The 16,552-nt window shown below is 56.6% G+C and overlaps 1 protein-coding gene across 1 annotated transcript; it reads right to left on the reverse strand.

The window, feature by feature from the left end:
* Positions 1–4,490: 4,490 nt before the first annotated feature.
* Positions 4,491–6,133, reverse strand: LOC137467786 (serine/threonine-protein kinase pim-1-like). Its single transcript, XM_068179213.1, has 3 exons — positions 5,769–6,133; positions 4,940–5,119; positions 4,491–4,684 (listed from the first exon to the last, which is right to left on the reverse strand). Exons 1-3 carry the CDS (start codon positions 6,022–6,024, stop codon positions 4,578–4,580), a joined length of 543 nt encoding a protein of 180 aa, XP_068035314.1. The 5' UTR covers positions 6,025–6,133; the 3' UTR covers positions 4,491–4,577.
* Between the last annotated feature and the right edge of the window lie 10,419 nt (positions 6,134–16,552).

Here is a 16,552-nt window from a genome sequence, read left to right on the forward strand (position 1 = left end):
TCGAAGAGTGCAATGGAGCAGCTGTTCCTGCTGCCGGGTCTGGCTCTCTCCAGTCTCTGACCTTGCCTGCTTTTGTCCCTCTTGCTGTGCCCTCTGCTCCCCCAGGGCTCGGTGGCTGCTGCCCAGGACTGTGGGACTGGCACAGATCCCGTGGTGGAGACCCTCCTTTCTGTGCCCTTGGAGCTGCCTGGGCACAGCAGCCTTTTCCATCTGGAAGCTCCCCATGGACAGGGAGTCCCCAGCTCCGCTCCTTGCACAAGCTCCAGGAGCCCAGGGCTGCCATCTCAAGTCCCTGCTGGCCCTGGGGGCTCCCAGGTGGGCACAAGTGGGGCAGCACAGCCAGCAGGGAGCCTGTGAGTCTCTTCCAGCCCTGTCTGCTCTGAGTTTGGGCCTTGGAGCCTCAGGTGGCCAAAGGCAGCTGCTGCTGGTCCCTGTGTGTGCCCGTGTTCAGCAGTGCTGCTCCATCAGTCTGTGCCCAGCCACGGGGAAAAGCCTCAGCCCTGCAGGGCCAGGAGCTGCCGGGCTCTGCCTGAGCAGCTCAGCCAGAGGGAAGGGAGCTGCTCCCCACGGGATTCAGGAGCAAAGGGCTGGAGCACCTCGCTCTGGGGCAGAGCCCAACTTCTGTGAGGGAGTAACAGAGTTATTCACGTGCACTGGTGTGTCAGCACTGCAGGTGCTGTGCCTGCAAACACATTCGGGATGTGCAAAAGAATTCTGCAACTCTTGGCTGGATCAGGATGTCAGCAGTGCTGAACTCCAGCTTAGTCCAAAGCAAACACTTGACACCTCTTCTCATATCTGCTAGATTTTTTACCGCAGAGTATCCAGAGAAAATTAAACAGAGGAGTAAATATTTTCATTGTTTATCAGAAATGTATCTTATTTTGCTGTAAATCTTATTTTTGCTGAAAAATCTGATTTTTGCTGAAAAATCTTACCTATTTTACATGATGTGTTATCTACTTAAAAAGAAATAGAAAAAAAATTTAAAAATGAGAAAAATATGAAAGAGAAAACAAAAAGAAACAAATGTGTAATGAAATCTTCTGTAACTTTGGATTTAAGAGGTAACTGATCTTTTTAAAAGGAGAACTCATTTACTTTGTGCCTGTTCTGATGGCCTGGATCCATCTTACTGACTGACCCCAGCATTCTTTTTTTAAAGACATTGGGTTTTGTTTCCAATATTAAGATTTATTTTTTTTAATTGGTGTTGAAGCAATAGGAGGATGAGAGATGGATTGTGCACGACTGTGTCTTGAGAACAAAAACATTGCAGTTTGAAACTTGGACCTAAAGTAATTAAAATGAAACTTAGAAATCCCAGTGCATTGTGTGACAGCAGCTTTTCCTATAGGATGTGCAGCATCACAAAGACTTCATCAGTGGGGTTGGGAGTGCTTGGAGCTTTGTCCTGTGCCACTCTGGGATGCCATGAACCAGGACTTCACCTGCCACCAGCCCAGGTCACCCTCTGCCACCGCAGCTCCTTGGACCTTGTGTCCCCAAAGCAGACACAAAGTGTTTCTGCTGCTCCCCCTTTGCACAAACCCACAGAGAGCTGGGATTTTTCCAAGTCTCTTCTCTCCATTGGGCCATATTCCCAAAGAACCAGCAGCACATCCTGATGAATACGGCAAGTTACGTGGATGGTTGTCAGCTCCACTTCCTGCCTAGAAATCCTGAAACTGCTTCTAAATGCTGCTGCTTCAGCTCCTGGACACCTTCTCACACAGAGCTGGGAAAAAAAATCCCCTGGCCACCAGCTAAAAGGTGAGTTATGCCAAAGTTGGAGTACTGTGGGAAATCTCTGTCCCTCCCTGTCCTTTAAATGTATCTGTACATGGGGGTGTGCCTGGATGTGTCTTGTGTACAAAGGAAGGAGTGTGCAAGCAACGGGACTGACACTTTCAGTGTCCATGCTATTCCATACCCATGGGTACAGAGACATTATGGAAACCCTGGCACAGACAGGGCCTTCTGTCCATGGGTAGAGACATCCTAGAGCCCCTGGCACACACAGAGCCTTCTGTCCATGGATACAGAGACATCCAAGAGCCCCTGGCACACACAGAGCCTTCTGTCCATGGCTACAGAGACATCCAAGAGCCCCTGGCACACACAGGCCTGGCAGCACAGGCTGCTTTCCCCACAGGCTGCAGGAGATGAGAACACAACATTTGCCAACACTGACTGAAAGCCACAGCTCCGGGTGCTCCCCGTGAACCCCAGCTCTGGGACCACTGTCTGCCCCATGCTTCAGGGGCTGCAGTGGGAGCCCGGCTGGGCTCTGCCCTGGGGCCATCCTGCAGGGACAGCTGCAAACAGGGAGCATTCCCTTGCCACAAAGAGCCAAGCCATGGCTGCAGGGCAGCTGCTCCAGCCCGGAGTGCACTGCTGAGTGCTGTGCTCTGGGGCTGGGGCTCCCCGCACAGGGGACTGGACTGGTGTGCCACAGGAGACAGAGAAGCTGCAGCTTCAGCATAACTGAGGTGGGTGCGTGGGCTGGGCAGAGTGGGGAGGCTCAAGGGGATTCACAGAGCTCATCCTGCTGCAAGGACGAGGAAAAGGGAGTGGGAACTCAGCAGTGAGGACAGCTGAGGGCAGAAGAGGAGCTCTGAATGACACTAAAATCCCACTGGAGCTCTGAGACATTGCTGCTCCTCAGCCAGTGACAGGATGAGTCCCTAAGCCTGGGGCTCGGCCTTCCTCATGGTGAGGGGCACCAAGGAAGGCAACAGTGTGATGGAGACTGCCATGGGCTGGGAACTCACTGGGGGACAAGAGGGAGCAGTTGGGAAGTAAAAGGCAGGTGGGGGAGAGAACAGTTCAGAGAAGGGCTGAGCTACAGCTTGAGCAAGCTGCAAAATGTCATTTGGGGTCATCCCAGATTGATTTCATTTCAGAAGCTATTGAACAAGTTTAATTTTTGGGTGGTGGCATGTTTGCCCTTGGAGGTGTACACTCTGCAAACTTGAGCTGTGATGCTGAAATGCTCAAGCAGGTCTGTGCTGCAGGTCACCCCATTTCTTCTTTGGCTGATTGCGGCCCGGTGCTGAGCTCCAGCAGAGCCCTGGCAGAGCCCAGAGCAGCCTCAGCACCTGCAGAGCCCGGCTGCAAGGAGAGAAACCAGAAAGCGCCCATCAGCTGAAGGCTCCTGTCCCCTTGTCCCAGCCGCCCGCGGTGCCCAGGCCATGCTGGCCGTGCCCAGAGCTGTGCCCAGAGCTGCCCATCCCTGCTGCCTTTGGGAGCAGAGCAGGAGGGCAGGACATGTGCCCAGCCTGCAGCCGGCCACGGCACATCCAGCCCTCAGCAGCTGCCCAGAGCAGGATGCTCCTGTGCTCGCTGCCATCTCCCCAAAGCTCTGATCCCACCATACCAAGCAGACCGGACCCACCTCACGCCATCCCCCGCTGGAAGAAAAGCTGGTCCCAAACGATGTCCTCAGCCTTCTCCAAGGGCACGGCCCACCCACGCCACAGCTGCTCCCAAGCACTTCCCCATTCAGACTGGACCCCACCTGGAACGCTTCCTCTAGAAAAACACACAACAAATTATTGAAAATAGATTACAGACAAAAAGGGGAACAAGAAAAAAGGTCAAAAATCTTATCTCTGTCAGGGGCTTAAGGAAGGCCCAACCCCTGCATGCCAGGGAAAAAACCCACCCACAGGTGAGGGAAGCCCAGGCTGTCTCCCTTCCCCCCTGCACTGCCCCCCAAAATAACGGTGATCCCAAAGCAAAGAGGGGCAGTGGAGCAGCCCAAGCCCTTCCTTGCCTGCAAAGCAAAGCAGCCCCTGCACAGGTTCTGGAGTCCCACCTCTGCTCCCACCATGGGGGTTTCTTTGTGTCGGGCTGGCTGCCCCAGCCCCAGCCCCAGCCCGGGGCACGGTGGGTGCTGGGGCTGTTGGCAGGGCCAGGAGCCCACTCCCATTTCATCAGCACCCCAGCTCATCCCCCCAGCCCTGCCAAAAGCAGCCTGGCAGCCGACTGAAGGATCAGCTGCATCCGCCCCAGCAAAGGGGGGAACCTTTGGTTCCTGGCCAGGCTGTGCAATGCCCAAATCTGGGAGCATCCCCCTGTGTGTGGACTCACCTGCAAATTCCCTGTGGAGCCTGGCTTTGGAGAAGGTGCCAGAATCAAAGTCCATCATCCTCAGCTGCCGGTGACCAGGTGGAGGAAGAGGTTGTCATCCTTGATGTCGTCCTCACTGTCCCCAGCAGCAACAGCCCCACCTGGTACAGCTTCTCCGGGCTCTGCGGGTGCTGAGGCTGCTCTGGGCTCTGCCAGCTTCTCTCCTTCCCTGGGGAGAGCCCAGGCTGTCAGGGTTCTGCCCAGGGCCCCAGCTGTCAGGGAACCAGGACAAGCAAAACCAGCTCGGATGGTGGCCACCAGTGCTGGGCAGAGCAGCTCAGCTCCAGCACAAGGGCTGCATGTTCCCATCTGATGCCCCCTGGGCTGTGACACAGGCTGGACAAAATGTCCGGGTTCCTTTGCTTCTGATTGCCAAGGCATGTGTGGAGCTGTAACTTACCAGGGCCTTGCATCAAAGTGTGCCTGTGGCTCTCTCCCTTCTTCTAGGGCAGATCAATATCCTGCAGCCAGGGATCACGGAACAGCTCTTCTAATGAGGGCCTGTCCCAGTCCAGCATGGATAAACACCGCCTGATCAGATCTTGGCACTCTGGACAGAGAAACCAGAAACCACCGGTCAGTTGGAGAAGGCTCCTGTTGGCTTTGCCCCACTATTCCCGTGCCCAGGCCATGCTGGATGTGCTCAGAGCTGGGCCTAAACTTCCCCATCAATTCCCTGTTTTGGAGGAGAGCAGGAGAGCAGGACATGTGCCACCTCCTCAGCAGCTGCCAGAGAGGGATGCTCACGAGCTGCTGCTGTCTCCCAGCACTGGTATTGCCCCCGTGGCCAGAGATGAGGATCCACCTTGAGAGAGCCGTCCTGGCAGCGAGAGCTCATGGTCACAGCTGATGTTCCAGCCCCTCCTGAAAGGGTGCTCCCCGCAGACCATCTGGTGCAGCAGGATGCCCAGGGACCAGATGGTAGCTGGCTTGCCGTAGTACCAGCCAAACTGGGTCCATTCCGGGGGGCTGTATGACCGTGTTCCTATGGAATACAGATGGGGTTCATCAGGGGGACGCTGCTGCTCCCTGAGCCTGGCTCCATCATCCCTGGGTGTGTGGGGGCCGCCCCAGTGGCACACGGGGTGACCGCTGCCCTCTCGCCAGCACCTGGGACTTGTGTACAGGTGTACAGACTCGGGGATGGAAAAGAAGCCACTGGGGTTGGAAGAGAGCAGTGGAAGCCCTGGCAAGGCCCGACCATGAGGAGGAAAATCCCACTCAGTGCTTGGGAAAACCATGCCCTCATCCTCCCTGCCTGCACTGCCCCAAAAACCATTATGAAGCCAAAAGAAACCAGGTGAGTGGAGCAGTCCAAGCCCTTTCTCACCTGCACCCCAAACCGGCTGGGACACAGGTTCTGGCCACCCCTTTCTGCTACCCCACCCATGGGTGTTTTTGTTGGGCTGGCTGCCCAGCCCTAGCCTCAGTCCTGCCCAGAGTGGTGGGCAAAGGCTGCCAGCAGGGCTGGAAGCTGGCTCCCCACCCAGCCCTGCTCAAAAGCAGCTCAGCTGAAATCTCAGTGCCATGAAGGGCAGCAAAAGGGAGAATCCCCGCTTCCACACCCAGCTTGGGCTGTGTGGTGTTGGGCCATGAGATGCCGGGACTGAGAGCACACCCCTGCGTGGGCTCACCTGCAAAGCGAGTGTAGGCTGTGTCCTGCAGGTAGGTGCCACAGCCAAAGTCAATCAATTTGGCCTGCCCGGTGGCCAGGTCAACCAGGATGTTCTTGGGCTTGATGTCCCTGTGCAGGACCCCGCAGCTGGTGCAGTGCCGCACGGCCTCCAGCACCTGGCGGAACAGATCCCGCGCCAACTCCTCGGACAGGAACACCCGTTCCCGAATGAAATGGTGCAGGTCCTGAGAGTGCTCTGGGCGTTCCAGCACCATCACGATGTCGTTGGGGAGCTCAAGCCATTCCAGCAGCTGGACGACACCGGGAAAGCCAGTGGAGACCTTGTCCAGCAGCACGACCTCCAGGGGTGCGCTGGTGCCGTCGGGCTGCGGGAGGAGCGCGATGCCATCAGTGGGGCTGATGCCGTGCCGGGGGTCGGGAACCCCTCACCCAGCCCGGGATGCTCTGCGCCCTGCGCTGGCCCTACGCCCACTCTCCCTCGAGGTGTCCTGGTGGCTTCCACCCTGCCGGGCCTCGGCTCATCCCTGCCCAGCTTCTGCCGCTGGCCCCGCTCACTCACCAGCTCGCCCCAGTGCTGTACGCGGTTCCTTGGCACCCTTTTGATGGCCACCTGCGAGCAAGGGAGAGCAGCGAGTTGAGCTCGCCCGCCTGCCCTGCGCAGCCCCATCCCCCTCCTCCTCCTCCCCCTCCTCCTCCTCCTCCACCTCCGCCCCCTCCTCCTGCGCCCGCCGCCGGCCCCGCCGCTCACCGGGGCGCCGTCCGAGAGCCGCGTGGCTGCGAAGACGCTGCCGAAGCCGCCGCTGCCCAGCAGCGAACCCAGCCGGTACCGCTCCTGCAGGGCCTCCTCCTGCGCCTTCCCTGCGGGCGGGACGGGGCTGTCAGCGCTCGGCCCGGGGCCAGGAGCGGCCCCCGAGCGCTCCCCGAGCGCCCCGGGCCGGCCCTCCCCAGGCGTTCTGTCCCTGGAACGGGACAGCGGCGGCTCGGGGCCGACGGCCGCGCTGCCGAGCGGCGGAGCTCGGGCCGGGGAAGCCGCAGCGGGGGCGGCGGGAGCGGCCGCGCCGCGTGTGTCCTCCGCGGGGCCCGGGAGGAGCCGGGGCCGGGGCCGGGACTGGAGCCCACGTCGGGGCCGGGGCCGGGCTCGGGCCAGGCGGAGCCAGAGGGCGGCGGTGCCGCCCGAGCTCCAGGCACTGATGCCTGCCCAGCAGCGCCACCGCCAGCACGACCAGAGCCGGGCGGAGGCGAGACCCCGGCGGGACGGCCGGGGACGGGGACGGGGCCGGGGCCGGGAACCGGGACGGGGACGCGGCCGGGGATGGGGACGGGGCCGGGAACCGGGGCGGGGACGGGGACGGGGCCGGGGCCGGGAACCGGGACGGGGACGGGGACGGGGCCGGGGCCGGGGCCGGGGCCGGGGACGGGGACGGGGCCGGGAACCGGGGCGGGGACGGGGCCGCCCCGCCCGGGGCCGGGGGCGGGCTGGGGACATGGCTCGGCAAGGGGAGGGGGGACTGGGAGAGGAGGGGACACCGGGAAAGGGAGAGCGGGAGAGGGTGCGGGACAGCGGGCGAGGGAGTCCTCAAAGTGACTGGTTTTGCTGCTTTCGCTGCTGCTTTCGCTGCTGCTGCTGCGACTGCCGCCGCCGCCGCTGCCGCTGCAACTGAAGCTCCGGGGCCGTTTGTCCCCGTGTCCGTTTTTCCGTTGCCCGCTCGCCCCCGCGCCCAGCCCCCCGCTCCCCGGGGGCAGCCCCTGAGCCTGTCCAAACACGGGAACTTTGCCCTGGTCAGCCCAGACCCAGAGTCTGGACTCCTACACAGGGGAACAGGAATCCCCTCGGTCGCTGCCATGCATTGTCCCCGCTGAGGATCAAACCCTATCGGGGCACATTCCCTGAATGCAGAATTTGTACCTGACCCAGGCACTGCATTTACATCTCCAGCAATGGTTAAAAAAAAAAAAAAAACCACAAAAAAACCCAAAAAAAACAAACGGGGAAGGCAAACTGTGTGTAGCTCATGGTATTTTAGAGTGTCTAAAATTCGCCAAGTCATGGATCTTAGAGATGAGATCTATTTGGATTAAGGGGATGGAGCAGTAGTGCAAGATGGAAAAGAGGAGCATAAAAATAAACAGAGAAAAACATCTTCAGTTGTTTCTTTCCATTTTCATTTCATTTCTTAAAAGCTGTTTCAGTTTTCCCAGAATCTTCTCCACACTCCTGTTTGCTCTTTCCAAGAACCTTTCCTGGAAAAGGAGGTGTAGCTTCTGTCACAAGATGTGCCACCAACTGCAGCTTCTCTAGGCTTTCCACACCTTGTGTGCAGCTCAACTCTTGCAGCACAGCAGGAGAAATGTTTGAAGAACTTGACAGCTTGTTCTTTCTTTTCCTTGTGGGCTGGGCAGTTGTGCCATTGGTAAGGTTTTCATTGTTACTGTTCTGCCCTAAGAAACCATGACGGGCTACCAGGAATTGTCAGGGAAGTCAAGCCTGACTGAATGCAGAGAAAGAATCTGCAGAGCCTGCATCCAGAAATGGAGAGCTGTGTGATAATCATTGCAACATCGCCATGGGCATCTTGAAAGTGATCTAGAAGATGAAAATGCTCTGACAGAGGGCGTTTGTTTCTGAGTTCAGTGTGGAGGATTCCACATCTAGTGCATTGGTTCATAAATCAAGAGTTCAGTCAGTTCATGGAAAGCACCAGAACAAGCTGGACCTCTCAGCCTTAAACACTTCAGTTGTTCAGGGACCCAAAAATGTTCCATAGAAAGAGCATTAGAAGGAGAGGAAAGAGACAGAGAGACAGAGAGACAGAAGCTCCACAGAAAGATACACATGTGGCTCCCAGCTCCTGGGGTTCCAGTGTGGGTGAGACACAAGCCCCAGGAGAAGGCAGACTCCATAGCAGGGGCTGACCTTGTGCTCCTTGGTTTTAAGCCCCTGGGCTTTCGTGGGCCTCCCCCCAGCTGGGACTTGTGATTGCTCGGGCGTTCAGAGCCGGGTTAGCGCTGTCCCAGCTGTGGGACTGATTGACAGCTCAATCCAAGGTGTCTTGGGACACTGATCTCATCCAGCCTCTGACAGTGACCATGGTGACACTGGGGAACCTCATGGAACCGTGGGTCAGTGTGACAATGCAGGTCCAAGGACACCATGGTGATATCCAGGTTTGCTCAGCACCAGAGACACCTTTGCCTTGTTTGTCCCCAGCTGTCATCACTGCCTCCAGTGTTCTGCTCTAACTGGAACCCGGGGACACTTTCACATGAGTTGTGTCCCTCAGTGGGACCCATTAAAAGTTAAAGAAAGTCTGGACTTTGAATCTGACTTTGAGTTCTTGAGAAGTTCTTTGAGCACACTCTGAGGTCTGGGTCCGATGCAAAGAGCACCAAAGCCCCAGAGGGTCATTAACGTCCTGGTGCTGTGTCTGTGCTGCTGAGCTGGGCCAGGCTCCTGGCCCAGAGGCAGCTCCTGGCAAGGGCAGCGCTGCAGAGAGACAGCTGTGGCCAGGAGCAGCTCCTGTGCACAGCCCAGCAGGGCTGGGGCACTGCCAGGGCATCGCAGGGACACGAGCAGGGCGCAGACAGAGCTCACAGGGGCTCAGCACTGGCAGGGGCTGTGGGGTGTCCCAGAGGGGGCTGTGTCACAGCAGCGCCTCTGTGGCTGTGTCACGGAGGCACAGAGCAGCTGTGATGTCAGAGGGGGGCTGTGTGACAGCACAGCGTGGGTTGTGTGAGGTCACAGACTGGGCTATGACATCACAGAGCGTGTTGTGTGAGGTCATCAAGCAGCTATGGCATGATAGAGGGGACAGTGTGACATCAGAGAGCAGGCTGTGACATCATGGCATGGCTGTATGACATCATAGAGCGGGCAGTGAGGTCAAAGTGTGTGCTGTGACATTACAGAGTGGCAGTATGACATCACAGGGAGGGTTTTGTGACATCACTGAGGGGCTTGTGACATCACACAGCAGGGTGTGACATCATAGTGTGAGGCCATAGGGCAGACTCTGCCGTCATGTAGAGAGTGGCTCAGGGACATCAGAGTGTGGGTTGTGACATCACCGAGTTGGCTGTGTGACATCATAGAGCAGGCTATGACATCATGGAACAGACTGTGATGTCACAGGATGACTTTGCGATGTCATAGTACAGGGTGAATTTCTGACATCACAGAATCTTCTGTAACAGCACAGCTTTGTGACATCACAGAGTGACATCGCAGAGTTGGGCCTATGACATCACAAGGGAGCTATGTGGCATCCAAGAGTGGGTTGTGACACCACAGGGGCTGTGTGACATCACAGGGGCTGTGTGAGGTCACTGGGGAGGTGACTCTGCCCCAGCCCCCCCTCCCATTTCCCCCAGAGAAGTCCAACGCTGCTCGTGCACAGCGGGGTCCCCTGTCCCCCCGGGTCCCCCCGCCTCCGGCGCCGCAGCCTCCCCCAGAGGATGTTCCACGAGATTGATCCCAGAGCCTGACACAGGGCCATGGGGGGCGGGACAGGGGACAGGGACCCCCCGGCAGCGTCCCCGTGTCCCCCAGGGCCAGAGCCTGGCCCAGGGCTCCTTCACCCTGTTGCCAACGAGGGCTTGAGAGCGCTGAAAAAATCCCCAGCAAGGGAGCAGCAAAAACCAGATTTAATATTGAGCAACAGCACCACAAAGTTCCTTGGCAAGAGTCACTCTGCTCTTGACTGGACACTTCAGGCACAAAACAGGAAACAAAGCAACAACAAAACCAAATAAATTCCAGGCAATTAAATCAGAAATAAACCGAGAACTGGGGCTTTCATTCCTATGGAAAAGAACTGTCCTTCCTGCAGGTGCCCGTGGCCACAACTGGGATTTCACCTCCAACACTGCCTGTTGTGACAGACTGGAGGAGATTGTGGGCTGGAAACATTTTGTGTGTGGGGGAGGAAGGGGCAGGTCCAGCCTTGCCCTGCCCTGGAACCCCAGCCCTGCCCTGCCCTGGAACCCCAATCCCCCCAGGGCCTCTATCCCAGCCCAGCAGTGTCTGCCAGTCCCTGGCACAGCACAGGCAATGGTCCACAGCCACCTCTGGAGCCCCCAGCCCAGCTCCTGAGTGACCAAATGACCCCAAGTCCCACCTGGGGGAAGGGCCCAGGAAGACCAAGGGGTATTTAAGGCTGAGCACAAGGCGAGCACACATCTTGACCCTACCTCCTCTTGGAATTTCTATCTAAACAGTGCTGGAACCCAGGAGTTGGTAGCTCTGTGTGTGCTTCTCCAAATCTTTTTCATCATTCTCTATTTCTGTCTCTCGTTCTTTTATTTCTGACTTCTTGAAAATGTTGAGCAACTTAAAACTCAGATGGCTTAGAGTTTGTGAAGTTGAATGGACCAATATACAGCTTTGAGAAGTGTTTTGTGTTCATTGAATGTCTTATTAAAACTTTTGCCAAAGTTTCAGCTCCTTGGCTCCAACTCCCACCTGCTTTCCTTGGAGAAGGAGCTGCCCCAGACCTAGAGGGATGTTCTTTTCTTGTCAGTCAGCAAAGCCAAGGGAAGGCACAGCTCCATCAAATGCAAAACTCATTCCTCTGCTGGATATTAAATCCACTTTGCACAGCAGACAGTCTTAGAGCAATGGAAAACACCTTCTGTGCCCAGCACAGGTCCCAAGGTCCCCCCAAACCCTCCCTGCCCCAATTCTGCCCAGATTTGCTCTTTGTACACACGAGTCACACACTGAAGGCACGAGCTCCTTCCATGCCCAGAGGGAGGAAAAGCCGGAAAGTGGATGAAGAGCTCTCCTGGGCAGAGCCAAGGTCCAAGGGCCCCTGCAGGGAACCACAACTCATCAGGTTTGTGTCCTTTGGGCTCAGGGATGGTGACACTCAGAAGCACAGAAAGGTTTCTTGCCAACAAACACAAGTTGAACATTTGAACAGTTTAATAACCATCACAGCTCTTCCCTCAGCTCTCTGTGATGTCCCAGCAGCATCTGACATGTCCCCCACCCCCAAGGGATTTCCATACAGGAACAGTTTTAGACAGAGACATAAGAAAAGGCAATACTGTGACAGATATTAATATAAGTAAGGTGTTGATTAATGTGATATTTATTTTTGAACTTCTTAAAGACTGGGCAACTCCCTGAAGCTCAAAGCATGTAACCAGTCAGTTGAGAGGCCCTTGCGTGACCAGAGAGCATCTGGAGGAGGAAATCTGGGAGTAACAGGAAGGACATAGATCCAGCTGGTCTAGTGAAGAGATGTCCTTAGACATGGCCATTTCAACAGAAGAGGTGGAAATACCTGAAGGAAGAGAGAGATGATGTAGTAAACAATATTGGTGACTCAAGTAAAGGGGAAGATCAGTATTTCTTCTCCTTCTCCCATCAATACACTTCCAGGAAATTCCTGTTCCTGGAGGGAAGACTTTGGTATTTCTTAAAAGTACTCAAGTGACCCAGATAATAAAAATGTCCTTGTATATTATGAAATGTACAAGAATTTAAACCTGTGCCCCTTTCCAGGCAGATATCAGTTGTGTGCCCATGGACAGGCAGTGCCACTTGTGCCCTGAGGTGCCGAACTGGGATTGGATCTCTCAGAGTGGAGCTGAGGGAGAGCAGAGCACCTTGCAAGCTGCAGGTCCCTGCCAGCCCCGCAGGGCTCCTGTGCCATCAACATCTGCTCTGCTCCAGTCTGAAACAGGGCCCAGCATGGTGCCGGGACCATCAGAGAGCTGAGGTGTGTGCTGGAATTCAATGCCCTCCCCATGGCGCAGCAGCCCTGCATTTCCCTGCTCCAGCCTTGGTCTCCAGCACAGCCATGGAGGCTCTTTGGGCTCCTGAGTGTTCCTGCAGCCACCAAGGGCAGCTGAGCTCTGCCTTTGGCACAGTCAGCCCTGGCCAGCGCAGGCCATGCTCAGCAATTCCTTGTCTGTGCCCGGCCTTGCTGCCAGCCCCGGCAGCGGCTGCGTGGCCCCTTTGTGACCCTGTGCTGGCCCGGCCATGGTGCCACAGCCCCTGTGCAGGCCCAGCCCAGGACAGGAGCATTGCGGCTGGGAACGGCCCCTGTGCCGTGGTGCCCACAGCAGCCTTGGGGCTCTGTGCCCCATGGCCTCCCTGCTGGGCAGCCTCTGCCAGCTCCTGCAGAGCCCGTGGCACCTGTGGGACTGCACAGACAGCCCTGCCCCGGGCTCTGCCGGCCTCTGGGCCAGCAGAGAGGCTGGCCAGGGCTGGCCATGGCCGGGAACAGGCCCTGAGCCCCGCAGGAGGATGGAGCTGGGCCACAGCCAAACTCAGCCCAGGGCAAAGCTGGGCTCAGCAGCCAGGGCTGCCAAGGGCTGGGGACAGAGGCGGGCGGAGACAAATGTCCTGGGCCCCCTCCCTGCTGTGTCCATGTCCCCAAGGGCACAGAGCAGCCTCCTCTCTCAGACACTTGCCTGTTTTCCATGCCTTGCACAGGCGCTGGCCCTGCCCCACAAGGCCTGGGCTGAGTCCTGCCCTGCACGCTCAGCCAGGCTGGGATGGACACTGATGGTTCCTGTGCCAGGCTCTCTGAGCCCAGCCCAGCTCCCTGCAAGCTCTGCCAGCTGCCCTGAGCTCTGTGCAGCACCAAGGGCCTCTCCCCAGCACAGCCCAGCCGGCTCTGGCCCCACAGCTCTGCTCAGCCCAGGCTGCTCTGGCCACTGGCCCCACGGCCTCAGCCCCTGGCCAGGGCACAGCAGCAGCTGCAGCTCAGCCAGGACTCAGCCCCAGCCATGGGGGAAGGGGCTTGGCCAAGGCCAAAGGAGGCTCCCTGGGTGCCCTGCTCCCCTCGGGCTGAGGTGCTGAGAGCTCTGCAGCCCCTGCTGCCATCCCATCTGCCCAGGCCAGCACAAGAGCCCCGGCCTTGGGGCCCTCCAGAGCTGCTCCTGCTCCAGGCCCAGGACCCATCCCAAAGCCGGGGCAGCCACAAAGCTGTCTTAGGGTGAAGAGCCTGGCTCTGTGTTCTCCATCCCCTCCTTGCTGGCGCTGCCAGGCTGGGATGAGGAGCCCCTCAGCCTTCCCTGCTCTGGGCTGGACAAGCCCAGCTCCCTCAGCCTCTGCTCACAGCCCGAGGGCTCCAGCCCTACCTTGGAGGCCCTTCCCTAACCCTGCTCCAGCTGCCAGACATCTTTCCTGCCCTGGGGAACCCAACCCAGGCCACAGGGACCTGGATAATCCACGTCCTTGATGTCCTGGTCACACAGCCCTGGCCCCTTTTCCCCATGTCAGGCTCTGGGGGGGATCCTGTGGAATGTCCTTTGGTGGGGGCTGTGGCTCCAGGTGGACCGGGGGGATACCAGGGGATAAGGGACCCCGCTGGGCATGAACAGCATTGGACTTGTTGAGAGAAACTGTGAGGGGGAGCTGGGGCGGAGTGACCAACCCAGTGACATCACAGAGCCCTCCTGGGATGTCACACAGCCCCTCTGTGATGTCACAGCCTGCTCTGGGATATCAGACCTCTGCCCTATGATGTCACAGCAGGCTCTGGGATGTCACAGAGGCAGTCTATGATGCTGTAGCTGCTCGATGACCTCACATAACTCTGTGACCTCATGTTACCAGATGATAAATTATCTACACCAGGTGAGTTAACACCGGAGCTTGTTCTCCAAAACCCCAGGCCTATGGAAACCACACAATGCCCATTGTGTCAGAAGGGGAACTGGAAGTTCACCAGCCTCAGTGTCCTGCCAGCTCAGCCAGGCCCACTGGAACACTGGGGTCCACGACCACCAGGGACCACCAGAGAGACCCCCAGAACAGAAGAGAGCATGCAAAAGGGGAGGGGAAATACGTTAATGATTCTGGGGGAATGATTATCAGATGTGTGTTTAGTCCAGGACAATCAATGAATATGTGTGCAAAATACAGAATATGAACAGAAACTGTACTCAGCACGCTCGGCTTTGGGAGGAGCTATCCCCCGTGCATCCGGCTGAATAAAGAATGCTGCTTCTTAATGCTGCATTGGGGTTAAGGAGTTTTCTGTTTTACTGAATTTTTGGTAACACTCCACTGCCAAGGAAAGCTCTGTCTCCTGCTGCTCACAAACAGAGAAGCGCTGGTGGCAGATGTGGGGGTCAGAGGCTGCCTGGGGCACAGTGACCATGAAATAATCAAGATTTCAATGTTTTGTGAAAGAAGGAGGGGTAGCAACAAAACTTCCACACTGAAATTAGGAAGGGCAGACTTTGGCCTATTTAGGATGCAGATTTGGGGAGTACCAAATCAGGTACTGATTTTTTTAAGGGAAACAGCCCTTTAAAACAAAGGGGTCCTGGGAGGATGGACACATTTCAAGGAAGTAATCTTATAGGGGAAGGAGCAGCCTGTGCCAGTGTAGCAAAAGATGAGCTGGTGAGGAAAATGACTGCCCTGACTGCCCATGGAGCTTCTGTGGGAACTCAAAGGAAAAATAGAGGGTGCATTAACTTTGGACAGAATGTCAGGCAACTTTGGAAGTGTTAAAGGATGTTATTAGGTCATGGAGAAAGAAAAGTTGAGAGGTGAAACTCAACTACTGCTTAACTTGGCCACTTCTGTGAAAAAAAATTGAAAAGGTTTCTGTAAATAAATTAATAGCAAAATCTGGGATAAGGAGAACATCTTTATTGGATGCAGTGAAGAATATAGTAAGTAAAGACAAAGAAAAGACTGAGTAACTTAACACCTTGTTTGTATCAATTTTCAATATTAGGATAGGTTGTCCTCAGGACAAGAAATCTCCTGAGCTGGTAGATAGGCACAGGGAGCAGAACAGCCCCCTGTAGTCCAGGAGGGAGCAGTTGGGGACCTGCTGAGACACTCAGATGCTCACAGGTGTATGGGATCAGATGGGATGCATCCTAGGGGGATGAGGGAGCTGGTGGATGAACTCGCCAAGCTGCTCTCCATCATTTACCATCAGTCCCTGGCTCAGCAGGGAGGTCCCAGAGCACTGGAGGAGCCAGTGTGAGCCCATCCCCAAGAAAAGCTGGAAGGAGGATCTGGGGAACTCCAGGCCTGTCAGCCTGACCTCGGTGCCCGGCAAGGTTATGGAACAGATCACCCTGAGTGCCATCACAGGGCACCCACAGGATGGCCGAGGGGTCAGAGCCAGCCAGCGTGGATTTAAATGTCTGCATTCATGATCTGGATAAGGGGACTGAGTCCACCATCAGGAAATTTGCAGATGACAAGCTGGCTGTGAGTGTTGATCTGCTGGAGGGGAGGAGGGCTCTGCACAGGGACCTGGACAGGCTGGATCCCGGGCCCAAATCCAGCAAGGTGAGGTTTAACAAGTCCAAGTGCCAGGACACGGCACTCGAGGTGCTGCCCAACGAGTGCCGAGCACAGGGGAAGAATCACTGCCCTGGTCCTGCTGGCCACACCATTCCTGAACTAGGCCAGGAGCCAATGGCCTTCTTGGCCACCTGGGCACACTGCTGGCTCATGTCCAGCCTGCTGTCCATCAGTCCCTGCAGGTCCCTTTCTGCCTGGCTGCTGTCCAGACACTCTGTCCCCCGCTCTGCACACAGACATTGCTGCTGCAGCTCCAGAGAAGGCAACAAAAGGGCATCTCTGCTGAAAACTCTGCTGGCAGACCCTTTAGTTCCTTTAAATCCACCAAGAGCACAGCCCCTCATTGACACAGTCTGTGCCCACAGGGAAGGCGGAGAGAAACAAAATGAGAAATGGCACAAACAAGGACATTTCTTTGTGGACAACATTAAAATGTAAAACAAAGATAAAGAACCTCCAAAATGAAACCAACAAGAAGCATCAAAGATAACTTT

Source organism: Anomalospiza imberbis, unplaced genomic scaffold (assembly GCF_031753505.1).
Source record: "Anomalospiza imberbis isolate Cuckoo-Finch-1a 21T00152 unplaced genomic scaffold, ASM3175350v1 scaffold_79, whole genome shotgun sequence".
In the NCBI taxonomy this organism is placed as follows: Eukaryota; Metazoa; Chordata; class Aves; order Passeriformes; family Viduidae; genus Anomalospiza; species Anomalospiza imberbis.

Bases quoted from the DNA above. Each gene is read 5' to 3' on its own strand.
- LOC137467786 (XM_068179213.1), bottom strand. From the start codon at position 6,024: ATGGTGCTGGAACGCCCAGAGCACTCTCAGGACCTGCACCATTTCATT. The intron at 5,120-5,768 runs GTGAGCCCACGC...TGTATTCCATAG, and splicing joins AGCCTACACTCGCTTTGCAG to GAACACGGTCATACAGCCCC. The intron at 4,685-4,939 runs GTGGATCCTCAT...TTCTCTGTCCAG, and splicing joins GCCAGGACGGCTCTCTCAAG to AGTGCCAAGATCTGATCAGG.